We start from the raw sequence: 19,401 nt of genomic DNA on the forward strand, positions 1-19,401 counted from the left end.
TTAGAAATAGAGGTCGACCGATTAATCGGAATGGCCGATTAATTAGGGACGATTTCAAGTTTATATAACAATCGGAATTGGTATTTTTGGCCGACGATTTTGCCAATTAAAAAATATATATATTTCTTTATACCTTTATTTAACTAGACAAGTCAGTTAACAACCCATTCTTATTTTCAATGACGGCCTAGGAACGGTGGGTTAACTGCCTTGTTCAGGGGTAGAACGACAGATTTTCACCATGTCAGCTCGGGGGATCCAATCTTGCAACCTTACAATTAACTAGTCCAACGTTCTAACCACCTGGTTACATTGCACTCCACGAGGAGACTGCCTGTTACGCAAATGCAGTAGAAGCCAAGGTAAATTGCTAGCTAGCATTAAACTTCTTATAACTAGTGACTATGATTGATTGTTTTTTATAACTACACATGGTTGATGATATTACTAGTTTATCTAGCGTGTCCTGCATTGCATAAAATCGATGCGGTGCGTATTCGTGAAAAAGGACTGTCGTTGCTCCAACGTGTACCTAACCATAAACATCAATGCCTTTCTTAAAATCAATACACAGAAGTATATATTTTTAAACCTGCATATTTAGCTAAAATAAATCCAGGTTAGCAGGCAATATTAACCAGGTGAAATTGTGTCAGTTCTCTAGCGTTCTTTGCACGAAGAGTTAGGGTATATGCAACAGTTTGGGCCGCCTGGCTTGTTGAACTAATTTGCCAGAATTGTACGGAATTATGAATTGTACATAACATTGAAGGTTGTGCAATGTAACAAGAATTACTTAGGGATACAGAATGGTTCCGCATTTCACTGAAATAAACGTTTTGTTTTCTAAATAATAGTTTCCGGATTCGACCATATTAATGACCAAAGGCTCGTATTTGTGTGTGTTATGTTATAATTAAGTCTATGATTTGATAGAGCAGTCTGACTGAGTAATGGTAGGCAGCAGCAGGCTCGTAATCATTCATTCAAACAGCACTTTGGTGCGTTTTGCCAGCAGCTCTTTGCAAGCACAGCGCTGTTTATGACTTCAAGCGTATTAGCCTAATGGCTGGTGTAACCGATGTGAAATGGCTAGCTAGTTAGCGGGGTGCCCGCTAATAGCGTTTCAAACATCACTCGCTCTGAGACTTGGAGTAGTTATTCCCCTTGCTCTGCAAGGGCCGCGGCTTTTGTGAAGCGATGGGTAACGCTGCTTCGAGTGTGGCTGTTGTCGATGTGTTCCTGGTTCGAGCGAGGAGAGCGACGGAAGCTATATTGTTACACTGGCAATACTAAAGTGCCTAAAAGAACATCCAATAGTCAAATGTGTGAAATACAAATGGTAGAGAGAGAAATAGTCCTATAATTCCTTTAATAACCTCAACGTAAAACTTGTTACCTGGGAATATTGAAGATGTTAAAAGGAACCACCAGCTTTCATATGTTCTCATGTTCTGAGCAAGGAAAGTAAATGTTTTTACAAGGCACATATTGCACTTTTACTTCTCCAACACTTTGTTTTTGCATTATTTAAACCAAATTGAACGTTTCATTATTTATTTGAGGCTATAAATTTATTTTATTGATGTATTATATTAAGTTCAAATAAGTGTTCATTCAGTATTGTTGTAATTGTCATTATCACAAGTTAAAATAAACATTATATTTTTTATAAATCGTCCGATTAATCGGCATTGGCTTTTTTTGGTCCTCCAATAATCGGTATCGGCGTTGAAAAAAAATCATAATCGGCAGACCTCTAGAAATAACACCATAAATATTCACTTACCTTTGATGATCTTCATCAGAAGGCACTCCCAGGAATTCCAGTTCGACAATAAATGACTGATTTGTTCCATAAAGTTTATCATTTATGTCCAAATAGCCACTTGTTGTTAGCGTGTTCAGCCCACTAATTCATCTTCATGAGGCGCAAGCACTTCGTCCAGAAAAGTTCCGTTACAGGTTGTAGAAACAAGTCAAGTGATGTATGGAATCAATCGTTAGGATGTTTATAACATAAAACATCAATAATGTTCCAACCGGAGAATTCCTATGTCTGAAGAAAAGCACTGGAACGAGAGGTCACTCTGTCGGGAGCACGCGTCACGAGCCCGAGACACTCTGCCAGACCACTGACAAACAGGTCTCATGAGCCCCTCCTTTATAGTAGAATCCTCATTCAAGTTTCTAAAGACAGTTGACATCTAGTGGAAGCTGTAGGAAGTGCAACTTTATCCATATCCCACTGTGTAGTCGGTTGGACAAGCTTTGAAAAACTACAAACCTCAGATGTCCCACTTCCTGGTTGGATTTTTCTCAGGTTTTTGCCTGCCATATGAGTTCTGTTATACTCACAGACATCATTCAAACAGTTTTAGAAACTTCAGAGTGTTTTCTATCCAATATTAATAATAATATGCATATATTAGCATCTGGGACAGAGTAGGAGGCAGTTCACTCAGGGCACGCAATTCATCCAAAAGTGAAAATGCTGCCCCATATCCCAAAAAGGTTCAAGCTTTAGGGTCTTCCAAATGGACAATGACTCCAAGCATACTTCCAAAGTTGTTGCAAAATGGCTTAAGGACAACAAAGTCAAGGTATTGGAGTGGCCATCACAAAGCAATGACATCAATCCTATAGAAAATGTGGGCAGAACTGAAAAAGCGTGTGCGAACAAGGAGGCCTACAAACCTGACTCAGTTACACCAGCTCTGTCAGGAGGAATGGGCCAAAATTCACCCAACTTTTTGTGGGAAGACTGTGGAAGGCTACCCGAAACATTTGACCGAAGTTAAAACTATTTAAAGGCAATGCTACCAAATATTAATTGAGTGTATGTAAAATTCTGACCTACCGGGAATGTGATGAAAGAAATAAAAGCTGAAATAAATTACTCAACTATTATTCTGACATTTCACATTCTTAAAATATAGTGGTGATCCTAACTGACCTAAAACAGGGAATATTTACGAGGATTAAATGTCAGGTATTGTGAAAAACTGAGTTTAAATGCATTTGTCTAAGGTGTATGTAAACTTCCGACTTCAACTGTACACACACACAGTACCAGTCAAAAGTTTGGACACACCTACTCATTCAAGGTTTTTTCTTTATTTTTACGATTTTCAACATTGAAGAATAACAGAATACATCAAAAATATGAAATAACACATATGGAATCATGTAGTAAACAAGAGGCTGTAATCGAGGCTGTAATCGCTGACTAAGGTGCGTCAACAAAGTACTGAGTAAAGGGTCTGACTACTTATGTAAATGTGACATACATCTGCAAAAAAAAAAAAGTTTTTGCTTTTTTATTATGAGTTAGAGTGTGTAGATTGAGGGGAAAAAAAAAATTAAATCCATTTTATAATAAGGCTGTAACAACAAAAAGTGGATCAAGGGGTCTGAATACTTTCCAAATGCACTGTATATATATGAAAGCCCCTGTTGTTCCGGGTGACTGATCTCCCTCTCCGTGGCCAATGTAAGTAAAACTTTTAAAACAGGTTAACACTCGCAAGGTTGCCGGGCCAGACGGAATACCACAGCGCATTCTCAAAGCATGCACAGACCAGCTGGTAAGTTTCTTCACAGAAATGTTCCATCTCTACTTGTCCCAGTCCGTAGTCCCAACATGTTTCAAATTGACCACCATTGTCCCCAAGAACTTCAAGATAACTTTTGCCTTGTAGCACTCACATCTGGAATTATGAAGTGCTTTGAAAGGCTGGTCATGACACGTCAACAATATCATCCCAGACACACTGGAGCCACTCCAATTCCTATACCACCCAACAGACGACGAAATCGGAATTGCATTTCACACTGCCCTCTCCTACCTGAACAAGAGGGGAAATAACTATTGTAGAATGCTGTTCAGTGTTCAACACCATAGTCCCCTCCAAGCTCGAGACCCTGAACACTTCCCTCTAACTGGATCCTGGACTTCCTGACAGGACGCCCCAGGTGGTGAAGGTAGGCAACAACACTTTTGCCACACTGACCCTTAACACGGGTGCCCATCTAGGGTGTGTGCACATTCCCCTCCTGTTCACTCTGTTCACCCACGACTGCGTGGCCACGCCCGACTCCAACACCAAGTTTGCTGACGACATGACGGTGGTAGGCCTGATCACCAATAGCGATGAGACAGCCTACAAGGAGGTCAGAGACTTAGCAGTGTGGTGCCATGGCAACCTCTCCAACATCAAAGTAAGGAGTTGATCGTGGACTACAGGAGATAGAGGTGAGAGCACGGCCCCCTTCACATCGACGGGGCTGCAGTGGAGTAGGTCAAGAGCTTTAAAAGTTCATTGACGGCCACATCACTAAGGACTTAACATGGTCCACAAACACCAGCACAGTCGCGAAGAGGGCCCGAAATGGCCTCTTCCCCCTCAGGAGCCTGAAAAGATTTAGCAAAGGCACAGATTCTCAAAAAGATATATAGCTGCACCATCGAAAGCATCTTGACTGGCTGCATCACCGCTTGTTATGGTAAATGCTCCACCCTAGACCGCAAAACACTACAGAGGGTGGTGCGGACAGCCCAGTACATCACTGGGGCCAAGTTCCCGGCCATCCAGAACTTCTATATCAGGTGGTGTCAAAGGCACGAAAAATTGCCAAAGACTCCAGCCACCCATTTCATACATAAAGACATAACACATGTCACTTTGCAGCTCAGCCAAAGCTATAGTCCAGATGGTGAATAAATAGGGTCATACAAGTCATTAATGAGAGCAACCCTTTCTTCCCACAGGAAAACGTTGTTAGACAAATAGCCCAAGATAACAGATTAATTCATGATTAGTCGGTCATGGTGACAAATTTGCAACCTTGTTATGAGTGACAACTAAATGCTGTACTGTTGCACAAGGGGCAGAGGCAAAAATAAGATGTCAAAAGAGAAAAGGTCAGTGGTAAAATAATGACAAATTGTAGCTCTGATTCAGTAAAAAATGTTGTCGATAACAATAGATGGTGGGATTGAAGGGAGCAGAACCAGTCAGAACACTAATCTCCCAACAACCTACAATCTGGCATATATGCATTGTCTGTAACTAATCAATTGAATTTAAACTAAGTTGCTTGGCTTGTTGTGACTTTAAAAAAAAAATCAGTCTCGAGAGGGTGTGAGGTTTTAGGATTCAACTGTAAAAACTGCAACTCATGTCCCCTTCCTTTAGGACAACCAACCATTACCTTGCAGGATAAAATGATTCAGCAGATTCAGTGACTGACCATCCTGTGTCAAGACACTGCTGTGTAACTGCCCATGCTGTCAGATGTCCTTGATCCTCTCGTTCAGAGGACTCAAACCTGTTCATTCTCTGTTCAAAACCCTGTCATTACAGATGATTAAGCACTCATAACCTAACCATGGATGGATTAGTGCTACATATTCATGGCCATTCTCTTCAACCGCACCAATATTAGGCTACACAGCAAAACAGTATGTTTTTAAAGGACTTTTTTTATTCCCCCCCCCGCCTAAAATGACATACCCAAATCTAACTGCCTGTAGCTCAGGCCCTGAAGCAAGGATATGCAGTTTCTTTGTACCATTTGAAAGTTTGTGGAAATGTGAAAGGAATGTAGGAGAATAACACAATAGAGCCGGTAAAAGATAATACATCTTTGAAATGCAAGAGTAATGTATTATTCCAGCACAGGTGCAACTTGGATTTTGGCCACTAGATGGCTGCAGTTTAGACTGATCCAATGAACCATTGCATTCCTGTTCAAAATGTTGTATCAAGACTGCCCAAATGAGACTAATTTGATAATTAATAACTTTCTTCAAAACTGTGCACTCTCCTCAAACAATAGCATGGTATTATTTCACTGTAATAGCTACTGTAAATTGGACAGTGCAGTTAGATTAACAAAAATTTAAGCTTTCTGACAATTTCAGAAATGTCTGTCCTTGGAAATGTTCTTGTTACTTACAGCCTCACGCTTATCGCATTAGCCTATGTTAGCTCAACCGTCCCGCAAGAGACCCACCGATCCTGAAGAAGGATAGTGTAATTGAACATGGTGTGCTGTTGTCTCCTTCAGCCATGTCCCTGTGGTGGTGCCGAATCTGGATTTCTATTTAAACAGTGGGGGTGGCTAATGCTTCTCCATAATCCTACATCACCACCATCAATAACTGTACATACATTGACTCCACTTCAGGGAGTTTACGACAAGCCTTTCACTGCCCTCCATTCTCCAGGCTCATTCTCCTGCCAAGCATAGAATACCAGGAAAATCTGGCTCGCACTGTCTGCAACAGCACATTCTGTATCATCCAGTTACTGGCAAATGAGCAGCTGTATACAGCGCATCACCCCTACTCAGGCCCGTTGGTCAGCGTTAAAGCTCAAAAACCTCTGCTACCCTGAGTAAACAACTTTTAGGTCTTTGGACAATTATGTCAGTTATGGCCTAACTATGAAGACTATTATCGTCATGATCATCTCCGTAAGGTCTTCTGGAGGTTTCCGTTATGCCAAGTCATTATTTTCTGTTCGGTCTCCATTGTACTGTGAAATTCTTTCAACCTTGTTACTCTAATCCTCTGGAACTGCAGTTTACATATGACAACAGAGTAGTAGACCTTCAGTGTAACCCCAGGATGAACTTGTAAATAAAATATTGCTCTCACATTAACGGTTTCAATACAACAGGAGTGGAGAGGGACGCCACTGTACAACTCTACAGTGCGGCCAATTTAACCCCTTATCCTATCATTTCTCTCGGTAAATCTATAGGCCTGAATCTTTGAAGTGTTTGTGCGCATTAGTATTTGTTAAGGATCGCCTTTAGCACATCTATTGTCAACTAGTTAAACATCTAATTGCTACTGTGTTGCATGTGTAAAACAAACCTGCCAATGTCATAGCAGTTAGCCACGTTCACACAGGCTGACAAACAGGCCATCCCTCTTCTTTGCCGGGGCAAAGCGCTCAACCCAGAGCAAGTTCATTGACTCAGCAGATTTGAAAATAGTCTTTGTATCTGGATTGAGGCTGTCATCATGTGACTGTGTATGTCTGAATGGACACTGACGTAATCTGATGTTTGATCTGAAAGATGGAGCTGTGTAGAGCACGTCCCTGGCACATGGGTCGGCAGGACAGGACGGGGCAGCTGTAGCACAGAGGGGGGGGGCTAAGAAGATTTGGGCTGCTGCAAACAGGTCCCCCCCCACACACACACACACTCATACTTCCTTAGGACCCGTGACCAATTATACAATCCCGTGCTGGCTAACTGCTGTGGTGGTTACAGATGGAGGAGAGATTTAAAATTCCCAAAACAATAACACAAAAGCGCAAATGAGGCTGAAGGGGTGATAGGGAGGCGTAATAGTGAGGCGTAATAGGGAGGGGTGATATGGAGGGGTGTGAAGGTTTAAGGTTGTTTCTTCTAAGACGCATCATGGCATTGTGTTGGTCTTCATTCTGTAACATGATTATTTTTTATAATAGTGTCCTTTAAAATGAAACACTGTAGGAACCAATTCCATGGGTGCTCCTTGCAGGATAAAATACAAGATAACGAACCTAGTTATCATCAATGACTGACAGAACTGAAATAAAATAAATTTACTACTCTAATAAACTAAACTCTGCATTTATAACCCTCTCTACTCTTGTGGAACATGACTCACAGTCAGCCTTGGCTCAGTCTGTCTACGCAGAAACAGACCATTGTCATGGATGGACAAAGACCAAGGCAGACATTACTGCAGAGTTTGACCATGGAGATTAAAGACAATGACAGGCGTGGATGAACGCTTGGTGACTGCAGGGACCGCACACACAACTTGCAGGTTTTCAACATACACTGTCCAGTTCCCATGGAGCAGACTTTGGTCCTCTCTTCTATGGTGTCCACCCTCTGCGTAGAAGATATTTATACACAAAGCCCACATGCCATGCTCCACTGTGGGCAAATTTACAGTGGAAAAAAACCGCTCAGTTGACATCAATCCAATTGTGAAGGTGTTGAGGGTTCTGAGCTTGTCTTTACAATTACGTGATATCAACTTGCAAAACATTACCAAAAGCCAACAAATAGTTAAAAATGTATATTTTTGCTGCAAATTTACATCACAATAGCGTGGTGCACAGTATCTTTCAATAGTAAGGCTAATGGTTGTACAGTATTGGCTGTTCAATCTGCCCGTTCAGAGACTTTGTTCTCAAAAACTCCCATGGTGTGACACTGTGAATATAGTCGGGAGAAACAAAAGGAAGAAATACCAGTGTGTGAAAACTGGGAAAGAGACGCATCATTTTATTTGATCTCCTGCCAACTGTAACCAAGGCCAAGAAATAACTAGGCCTAATCCCAAAGAACTAGGACTAATCTCCCAAATGTAGGCCTAATCCCAAAAATATAGGTCTAATCCCAAAAATATAGGCCTAATCCCAAAAATATAGGCCTAATCCCCCAAATATAGGCCTAATCCCAAAAATATAGGCCTAATCCCCCAAATATAGGCCTAATCCCAAAAATATAGGCCTAATCCCCCAAATATAGGCCTAATCCCAAAAATATAGGCCTAATCCCCCAAATATAGGCCTAATCCCAAAAATATAGGCCTAATCCCCCAAATATAGGCCTAATCCCCCAAATATAGGCCTAATCCCAAAAATATAGGCCTAATCCCAAAAATAATCCCAAAAATATAGGCCTAATCCCAAAAATATAGGCCTACTCTTATCCCTCCCTGGCTCACCCACCTTCCCTTTCTTTCCTGCTGTAGAGATGGCAGCCAGAGGGGTGTTGTGCATTTTATAGTCTGCTGCTGCAGACAGCCTTATACAACTCACAAAAAAAGCAAAAGGGCACCTTGAGTGCACCGTACTGCTTCTATAAAGTGAAATCAAAGAACTTGTCCCAATCGAAAGGAGTGTCCACATATTGTTATCAATGTCGTAATGTGAAAATAAATCCATGAAACTCCTCTGTCATTAAAACACCCTTACGAGAGGAGTCTCTCTGGTGGCATTCAATCCCCATCGCTCCACAACTTCTTGCATTTAAATCATCTTCACCCCACACCCAGGACACAGTGGCCAGCATTCCAATCCTGCAATGAATTTCAAAAGGCCTTCAAATTGGTTGGCCTGTCTAGATGAGCACCAGGGGTCAGGTCAGTTTTCTAAATCCAGCAGCTGACACCAAATCAATTATGTTTTGTCTGTTGGGTAAGCAGAATGGAGACATCCATAAAGGGCTGGAGAAACCAGGCTAAATATTCAGACGTGTTGGTTGCTGCCTTGCACTTCGCTGCTCCCTTTCTCCCTCTTGGTGACAACTGTTCAGAACCACTCTGGGCCAGACAAGGTTCCCTGGCAACTAAGGGATGCTGAATAACAAAAAGGAGATGACTTTGGTTAGGGTCTTAAGAATGTAGGCAAAACTATATTATTAAAACAGTATGGAAAATGGATGACTGGAAGGATGAGGACTAGAGGCGGCTGGATTGAATGATCGACGTCTGGACTTTATGTTGCAATCTATGACATTTCTGTCTCACAAACAGTATCTGTATTATCCTGTAACTGTATAAATGGATGGGGGAGGGATGTGGTTGTTTAGAATTGTAAGTACTAATATGCTTGGCTAGTGTGTAGAGTGGCAAGCGTGGATTTTAGAGCGTCCCATCTCTGTTCCCATCTGCTCAGGCTATACAGGCAGATGGATACGAGTAGAGCGCGACTGGCCGGCACGTCGCTGGTTGTGGGCCTGTCACACTGACAGATGAGGTGGAGTGTGGCTGAAGGTCAATCACTGAATGCCTGATAGAATAACCCTGGGGAAGGAGAGGCGGAAGGGAGGAAATATGCAGGTTTAGCCTCCTGACATCTCTCCTCTCTCTGTGAGTCTCTCTCTGATGAATGAGAGGTAGTAATAGAGGCAATTTTGGCTCAGTGAACACCTTAGCCAGGTCTTCGTCTCTGTCTGCTGCCAGTCAAGCATGTCTCCATGTACAATGGCCCCAATCTTCTACCTTCCCTTTATTATAACTTCTCATATTGAATTTTTGGTCGAGGGAAAAAAAGCTGTCTATTTTAAGTATATTAGGTTCATGATTCAAAGCGTTTCCCCCAATACTCAATACTGGTAGAGGACGTGCACTTGTACAGCAAGCAAACATTTGCCAAGTACTATAATACAGAACAGGCCCGGTCTTTAACTGCCTTTTAGAGAGGGTTTAGACCAAAACAGCAAGACAAGTTTACAGAGCAAGAAGGAATGTCAGCCATCTCATCTTACAATATTGTGAATGTGGGTCAATCTAATCCTACCTTTGCCCTATAGCCATAGCCCTTCCTCCAACAGTCCAAGGGTACCGTGCTCTGGAAGGGATGTCAGTGGGTCTTATTTTCAGGTAGTTTGAAGTGCACTTTGATACCAGAGTTCTTCAGAGCACTGAATGGAGATTATATAGCTGGAAAGAGAGAAACAAATCCCTTCCCTATGTGACTAATCTAGGGTAGTACAGCTCTGAAAATATCAATAGCCTTACTCCATTCTAGGGGAACATGCTTCAATATGACTAATCTAGGGTAGTACAGCTCTGAAAATATCAATAGCCTTACTCCATTCTAGGGGAACATGCCTCAATATGACTAATCTAGGGTAGTACAGCTCTGATAATATCAATAGCCTTACTCCATTCTAGGGGAACATGCTTCAATATGACTAATCTAGGGTAGTACAGCTCTGAAAATATCAATAGCCTTACTCCATTCTAGAGGAACATGCTGATTCAACACCTTTCTATCTCCAGGAGTACATAGTTCAATAATAAAACGACTTACTGTTGATGTGAAAATGACAAGGCTGTGCAGTGTTCAACAATAAAGTATGTCAGAGCGGAATGCTACAGACTTATTGGCCTATAAAATAAATAACACAACATTCTGTGTTTCCCTCAGCACACTTAGAAAATGAAATTATGTTTTGTCTGTTGGGTAAGCAGAATGGAGACATCCATAAAGGGCTGGAGAAACCAGGCTAAATATTCAGACGTGTTGGTTGCTGCCTTGCACTTCGCTGCTCCCTTTCTCCCTCTTGGTGACATCTGTTCAGAACCACTCTGGACCAGACACGGTGCTAATTACTTTGGTAATTACTTTCTTCAGCTTTTCTGTATTTTATAGAAATATTTCCATTCTAGGTGATGCTGAATAAACGAAAAGGAGATGACTTTGGTTAGGGTCTTAAGAATTTAGGCTAAATATATAGAGTAGTATTAACAAGAGCAGAATGCTACAGACTTAGTGGCCGGTAAAATAAATAACATTCTGTTCCCTTCAGTACACTTGGAAAAGGCAATGCAGAGTACTCCTCTTGGCAAAAGTACTGAGAATTAATTATATTAGTCAATGACTGTTTGTTTTAACCTCCTGTTATTCTGGTTGCAAAAATACTTTCCCCAATATCTTGATGAAATCACTGAATTGAAGGACAATCTTATCAAGAGGGTGTTGAGCTAGCCAGTGTTTTCTGAGCTGCAGGAGCATAATAGGACATTGAGAAATGTACCCATCAGCAACTTACATTTACTCTGTAGGAAAGAGGGGAACGAAACCTTGTAACATAATCAGTCCTTGCCACATGGTTATTTTCTTAACGCCCATTTCAACTTCTAGACACAGTGAATGATAAGTTGTGCAATTTCTCATTAGAAGGTTCATTATCCAGACGAACACCGTGGCAACCTTAACACCATTGTAGGGCGGTTGTTTTAAAAAAAGAAAAAGGCAGAGTCATGGTAATGGACAATACATTTGCTGGAAGAGCAAACAGAGATGTGGTATGTTAGTAAAAAGGCCTTAGCTGAAACACAGTGTGTGCGCAAATGCAAATATTTTCCAAGTTGTCTTCATGGCTGTCAAGTCCAACTAGGCCTAAAACATGAGCTACAAAAAATGTCTAAAAAAGACATGTGAGACAGAGGTCACCCTGAACTGCATATTGTGGTTTCAGTCATGGTATGACAATGCCACATTCACCAGCCCTTCAAATTAAAATGGTACCCTGTGGCATTGCAAAACTGTCCCAACAACAAATCTGTTATTGATCCTGAGGACATTCAATGTGAATTCTGATGTTAGGCCGTCTGGCACAGTTGTCAGGCGATTTTTTTTTTCAAAAATCAAGTGGGATCTGAAGTTCTCTGTTAAACAAAGGGATACTGTACAATCTCAAAATGTTTTATTCACACATGGTTCAGCACCCTCCACTTCTTTCCAGATCTCAGGGGCAGATCGAAATTTACTGGGGAGGGGGGGGGGGGACAGGCCACCCCCAACGTTACAAATATTTTCACGGCCCTCCCCTCGTACTGTAAAACAAAATGAACAGCCCTCATAGAATTAACTCAAAATAAATCATATTTATCAAAATTTTGATGCCATATTTATAATTATATAAATTTGTGCCATTTCAAGGCACTGTATATGCAAAGAATTTTCCACCAACAGGTTTCTGTGCCAATGCACCACACAACCAATAAACAAAGCATACTGACTTTGGGCACTTCAATATGATGGTTTGCGTTTAACACCACAATAAATACACTGCCAATCTAGACAAACAGAAAATACATCCCTCCCCATCTGTAGGCTTACCCAGTATCGAAGGCTTTAAAATGTTTATTGTTTTATAACAGATGTCTCTTTCCACTCATCAATTGGCCGCTGCACAGTCAGAAGTGATTGGTTTTAATTTGTCAGTAAAAATAAATACATTTAAAAAAAAATGTTGATTGCACAATAAAGTCGGGGTCGGGCCTCCCGAGTGGCGCGGTGGTCTAAGGCACTGCATTGCAGAGCTAGCTGTGCCACTAGAGATTCTGGGTTCGAGTCCAGGCTCTGTCGCAGCCGGCCGCGACCGGGTGACCCATGGGGCGGCGCACAATTGGCCCAGTGTCGTCCGGGTTAGGGGAGGGTTTGGCCGGCAGGGATGTCCTTGTCCCATCGCGCACTAGCAACTCCTGTGGCGGGCCAGGCGCAGTGCACGCTGACACAATCACCAGGTGCACGGTGTTCCCTCCGACACATTGGTGTGGCTGGCTTCCGGGTTAAGAGGGCATTGTGTCAAAAAGCAGCGCGGCTTGGAATGTTTCGGAGGAAGCACGGTTCTCGAACTTCGCCATTCCCGAGTCCGTACGGGAGTTGCAGCAATGAGACAATTGGATACCACGAAATTGGGAAGAAAATGGTGTAAAAAAAAAATTAAAAATAAAAATCGGGGACTTATTTCCATTGTGGTCCCTATTTATTTTTATTTTTTTTACATAAATATATATACAATTACATAGATAAGAGAAAAAAAATTAAACCTCCAGATCAGTACGAGGGGGGAGTTTAAGTACAATTCTTACAAGCTTTTTTGGCTGGTAGATATATCTTTAGATGTTTGGGGCTGCTGGTGAACCATGATGTGCAGGCATAATCAAAGTGACACTGGACTATCACACTTGCCAGAGTCTTTAGTGTGTCTATAGTGAGGTTTCCATCCAATTGGTGACAGATATATGCGAATTGTCCACCTAATGTTGCAGCTGTCAGAGATTTGACCACTAAAAATGTATCAGGGCATTGCATACATAGGCCTTTAGACTTAGGTGTCCACTGTATGACTTTAATATAAAATATTACACACACACACACACACACACACACACACGACGGTATGTATGAACACATCTGCTCGTCTAACATATCATTCCGAAATCATGGGCATTAATATGGAGTCTCCCCTTTGCTGCTATAACAGCTTCTACTCATCTGGGAAGGCTTTCCACTAGATGTTGGAACATTGCTGCGGGGACTTGCATCCATTCAGCCACTAAAGCATTTGTGATGTTGGGAGATTAGGCCTGGCTCGCAGTCGCCATTCCAATTTAACCCAAAGGTGTTCAATGGGGTTGAGGTCAAGGCTTTGTGCAGGCCAGTCAAGTTCTTCCACACCGATCTTGACAAATTATTTCTGTATGGACCTCACTTTGTGCACAGGGGCATGCTGAAATTGGAAAGGGCCTTCCCCAAGCCATTGCCACAAAGTTGGAAGCACAGAATTGTCTAGAATGTCATTGTAAGCTGTAGCGTTAAGATTTCCCTTCACTGGAACAAAGGGGCCTATCCCAAACCATGAAAAACAGCCGCAGACCATTATTCCTTCTCCACCAAACTTTACAGTTGGCATTATGCATTGGGGCAGGTAGTGTTCTCCTTGCATCCGCCAAACCCAGATTAGTCCGTCAGACTGCCAGATGGTGAAACGTGATATCACTCCAGAGAACGCATTTCCAATGCCGGCGAGCTTTACACCACTCCAGCCAAAGATTGGGATGGCACATGGTGATCTTAAGCTTGTGTGCAGCTGCTCGGCCATGGAAACCCATCTCACGAACAGTTATTGTGCTGACATTGCCTCCAGATGCAGTTTGGTACTCGATAGTGAGTGTTGCAAAACATGGACAGATGATTCTTATGCGCTACACGCATCACCACTCGACAGCCCCATTCTGTGAGCTTGTGTGGCCTACCACTTTGCGGCTGAGCCGTTGTTGCTCTTTGACGTTTCCACTTCACAATAACATCACTTACAGTTGACCGGGGCAGTTCTTGCAGGGCACAAATTTTACAAACTTGAAAGTCACTGAGCTCTTCAGTAGGTGTATCTACTGCCAATGTTTGTCTATGGAGATTGCATGGCTGTGTGCTCAATTTTATACACCGGTCATAGTCGAAACCACTAATTTAAGGGGTGTCCACATACAAACAAAAGTACGTATGATGAACAAAAATATAAAACACAACATGTAAAGTGTTGGTACCATGTTTCATGAGCTGAAATAAAAGATCCCAGACACTTTCCATACAGACACAAAGCTAATTTCTAACATTTCGTGCTCAATTTGTTTACATCCCTTTTAGTAAGCATTTTTCATTTGTCAAGATAATCCATCCACCTGACAGGTGGCATTTCAAAAAGTTGATTAAACAGCATGATAATTACACAGATGCACCATGTGCTGGGGACAATAAAAGGCCACTAAAATGTGCAGTTTTGTCACAACACAATGCCGCAGACGACTCAAGTTGAGGGAGACTGCAGCAATCTCCACCAGAGAATTGAATGTTAATTTCTCTACCATGAGCAACTTCAACACCATTTTAGAGAATTTAACAGGATGTCTAACCGGCCTCACACCTGCAGCCCACGTGTAACCACACCAGCCCAGGACTCCACATCCTGCTTCTTCACCTGCGGGATCGTCAGACCAGCCACCAGGACAGCTGATGAAACTGAGGAGTATTTCTGTCTGTAATTAAGCCCTTTTGTGGGGAAAAACTCATTCTCATTGGCTGGGCCTGTCTACCCAGTGGGTGGGCCAAGCCCTCCCATTGCTGCACCTCTGCCCAATCATGTGAAATCGATAGATTACGGCCTAATTTATTTATTTCAAATGGACTGATTTCCCTATAGGAACAGTAACATCACAAATTGTTGCGTTTATATTTTTGTTCAGTATATATACACACACAGTTGAAGTCGTAAATTTAGCCAACTACATTTAAACTCAGTTTCACAATTCCTGACATTTAATCCTAGTAAATATTCCCTGTTTTAGGTCAGTTAGGATCACCACTTTATTTTAAGAATGTGAAATGTCAGAATAATAGGAGAGAATTAGTTATTTCATATTTTATTTCATACATCACATTCCCAGTGGGGTCAGAAGTTTACATATACTCAATTAGTATTTGGTAGTATTGCATTTAAAATAGTTTAGCTTGGGTAAAATGTTTTGGTTAGCCTTCCACAAGCTTCACACAATAAGTTGGGTGAATTTTGGCCCATTCCGGACAGAGTTGGTGTAACTGAGTCAGGTTTGTAGGCCTCCTTGCTCACACACGCTTTTCAGTTCTGCCCACAAATTTTCTATAGGCTTGAGGTCAAGCTTTGTGATGGCCACTACAATACCTTGACTTTGTTGTCCTTAAGCCATTTTACCACAACTTTGGAAGTATGCTTGGGGTCAATGTCCATTTGGAAGACCCATTTGCAACCAAGCTTTAAATTCCTGACTGATGTCTTGATGTTGCTTCAATATATCCACATACAGTGCCTTGCGAAAGTATTCGGCCCCCTTGAACTTTGCGACCTTTTGCCACATTTCAGGCTTCAAACATAAAGATATAAAACTGTATTTTTTTGTGAAGAATCCACAACAAGTGGGACACAATCATGAATTGGAACGACATTTATTGGATATTTCAAACTTTTTTAACAAATCAAAAACTGAAAAATTGGGCGTGCAAAAGATGTAATATTCCATCCTCATGATGCCATCTATTTTGTGAAATGCACCAGTCCCTCTTGCAGCAAATGTTGCCAACCCCGTCCTTGACGGTTGGGATGGTGTTCTTCGGCATGCATGCCTCCCCCTTTTTCCTCCAAACATAACAATGGTCATTATGGCCAAACAGTTCTATTTTTGTTTCATCAGACCAGAGGATATTTCTCCAAAAAGTACGATCTTTGTCCCCATGTGCAGTTGCAAACCGTAGTCTGTCGTTTTTATGGCGGTTTTGCAGCAGTGGCTTCTTCCTTGCTGAGCGGCCTTTCAGGTTATGTCAATATAGGACTCGTTTTACTGTGGATATACAGTGGGGCAAAAAAAGTATTTAGTCAGCCACCAATCGTGCAAGTTCTTCCACTTAAAAAGATGAGAGAGTCCTGTAATTTTCATCATAGGTACACTTCAACTATGACAGACAAAATAAGAAAAAAAATCCAGAAAATCACATTGTAGGATTTAATGAATTTATTTGCACAATTGGTGGCTGACTAAATACTTTTTTGCCCCACTGTAGATTATTTTGTAACCATTTCCTCCAGCATCTTCACAAGGTCCTTTGCTGTTGTTCTGGGATTGATTTGCACTTTTTGCACCAAAGTACGTTCATTTCTAGGAGACAGAACACATCTCCTTCCTGAGCGGTATGACTGCTGCGTGTTCCCATGGTGTTTATACTTGTGTACTATTGTTTGCACAGATGAATGTGGTACCTTCAGGCATTTGGTAATTGCTCCCCAGGATGAACCAGACTTATGGAGGTCTCTAATTTTATTATGGAGGTCTTGGCTGATTTTGATTTTCCCATGAGGTCAAGCAAAGAGGCACTGAGTTTGAAGGCCAAATATATCCACAGGTACACCTCCAATTGACTCATTATGTAAATTAGCCTATCAGAAGCTTCTAAAGCCATGACAGAATTTTCTGGAATTTTCCAAGCTGTTTAAAGGCACAGTCAACTTAGTGTATGTAAACTTCTGACCCGCTGGAATTGTGATACAGTGAATTATAAGTGAATTAATCTGTCTGTAAACAATTGGGAGAAATTACTTGTGTCATGCACAAAGTAGATGTCCTAACCGACTTGCCAAAACTATAGTTTGTTAACAAGACATTTTTGGAGTGGTTGAAAAACAAGTTCATATCTCCAACCTAAGTGTATGCAATCTTAAAAATATTCGGCAAATCGGCGCACAAAAATACTGATTTCCGATTGTTATGAAAACTTGAAAATCGGGCCTAATTAATCGGCCAACCTTTACTTCAAACACTTCTAAACTTTATTAGGGTACTATCAAAAGTTAAGCCATTGTTAATCGTGAAAATATAACCAGAAGAGCAAATGTAAACCAGGGGGGAAATGCACTACCCTCCTCTGTGCCCAATATTAAAAAATACATTTTTAAAATGTAAACCCTCCCTAAGCTAAAAAATTGTTCGACACCCCTCTCCCCCAGTAAAATGTCGATCTGTCCCTTAGCAGACAAAATAGTATTGCCACAGACTACATTTGTGGTTCCCAACCAGGGGTACTAGGACCCCTAGGGGTACTTCGCCTATCCACAGGAGGTACTTGAGAAGACACATGAAACCATTGGTTTACTGGTAAAAACGAGGGGGTACTTCAGGGGTACTCCAAACATAGAAAAATTCTGTTTGTAGTAATGTAGCCAAAAAAAGGTTGGGAACCACTGGTCTAAAGCTATGTAGAATGAGTAACTATCATAGGCGTTAATAGCCTCGGAAATACACTCGATCTTCTTGTCAGATGCACTCTCTCAGTTACTGTATCGGATTAACAGCAATGAAATGAATTCTGTGTCAGAGTGATGACCGTTTGTACTATATCGTTAGGTAGGGTAGCTAGAGAGCTAACAAAAGCTCTAGTGTACAAGTTCGAGACTGCACTGCAAGTTAGGCTAGCTAGCTACATTATTTATTTCTGTATTGACCAATCTCAGCAATGCAGTCGATGACAATTTGCTTCGAGAAGCAGCCATTCGTATTGCATAGCTTCAGTTACCTATAACCCAGAATGAAGGAAACAACTTTATTGAAGATAACGTTAGCAGTGACTAGCTAGCATGTACATGCGTAGCTCAATATGTACTAAGGAGTGTAATACATGCATTGCAGCAAAATACTGTATGGGGAAAATAGCAAACTATAGATTGCTATTTTCAAAAATATATTAGCTAATAACAGATTACTGGCAGTAGCTGGAGAATAGAATCAAACTTACCTTAGGCTTGTAAAGCCACTTTCGAAATCGATTCATCGTTAAGTTACCTCGCCACTTTAACCCCTCCTTTGTCACCGACCCCTCTTCTACCTGTGAGACAGACTAGCAAATGCTAGCTAGCTAACTACGTTGCTAAAAAGGTGGGAAATATTTAATCCAATACGACATCCGAAATTGTAAGGTAAAGAGTTGAAGTGTTCAAATAATTTCTTTAAAAACGACGTTGTGTTTTCATGCCTACAGAATCCACGGTAGACTGATGATTCACTGACACTTTTCAAGTCCGACTGGATAAAGCAAGCAATCCTTTTTTTATATATATATAAAGCAAGCAATCCTCAACTGATGGTTTCGTTCGCTCTTCCCCTCCGTCTGCTTGATGACAGCCACGTTGATATCGCCACCCACTTTCCCAGGCTTGCACCCATACGTCACCATGGTGTAGAATCCATAAATATCCTATTAAATGTAAAATTCCTAATTATTAGTATTCTAATTGCTCATTTCTGAATTTAAAATTAATGATTCATTTCTAATTCCTAATTCTACGTCGTAATTATTGTTGATTTATATGGCAAGCGAAAAGGGATCTTTGGTAGTTCTATAATTTTGGTACATTATTTTCAGAACGTGGTTGTAACACAATGTTATTATGGCACAAATACAAACATGAACATTAGCGGTGCGTGGGTAAAACACGGGGAAGAAAACGGGAACTGAACGGGACCCCCCCAGACCACGAAACAATTATTGATTTACAACCGCA

At 41.4% G+C, this 19,401-nt stretch overlaps 1 protein-coding gene across 1 annotated transcript in view; it reads right to left on the reverse strand.

Moving 5' to 3' along the window:
• The window catches only part of LOC139375177 (lateral signaling target protein 2 homolog), an 80,688-nt gene extending 61,667 nt beyond the window's left edge, over positions 1–19,021 (reverse strand). Inside the window, exon 1 of the mRNA XM_071116729.1 lies at positions 18,636–19,021. Within this exon, the coding sequence (XP_070972830.1) occupies positions 18,636–18,671 (36 nt within the window). The 5' untranslated portion in view covers positions 18,672–19,021. The remainder of the gene's footprint in view (positions 1–18,635) is intronic.
• Positions 19,022–19,401: the final 380 nt, after the last annotated feature.

This window comes from Oncorhynchus clarkii, chromosome 19 (genome assembly GCF_045791955.1).
Source record: "Oncorhynchus clarkii lewisi isolate Uvic-CL-2024 chromosome 19, UVic_Ocla_1.0, whole genome shotgun sequence".
Classification (NCBI taxonomy): domain Eukaryota; kingdom Metazoa; phylum Chordata; class Actinopteri; order Salmoniformes; family Salmonidae; genus Oncorhynchus; species Oncorhynchus clarkii.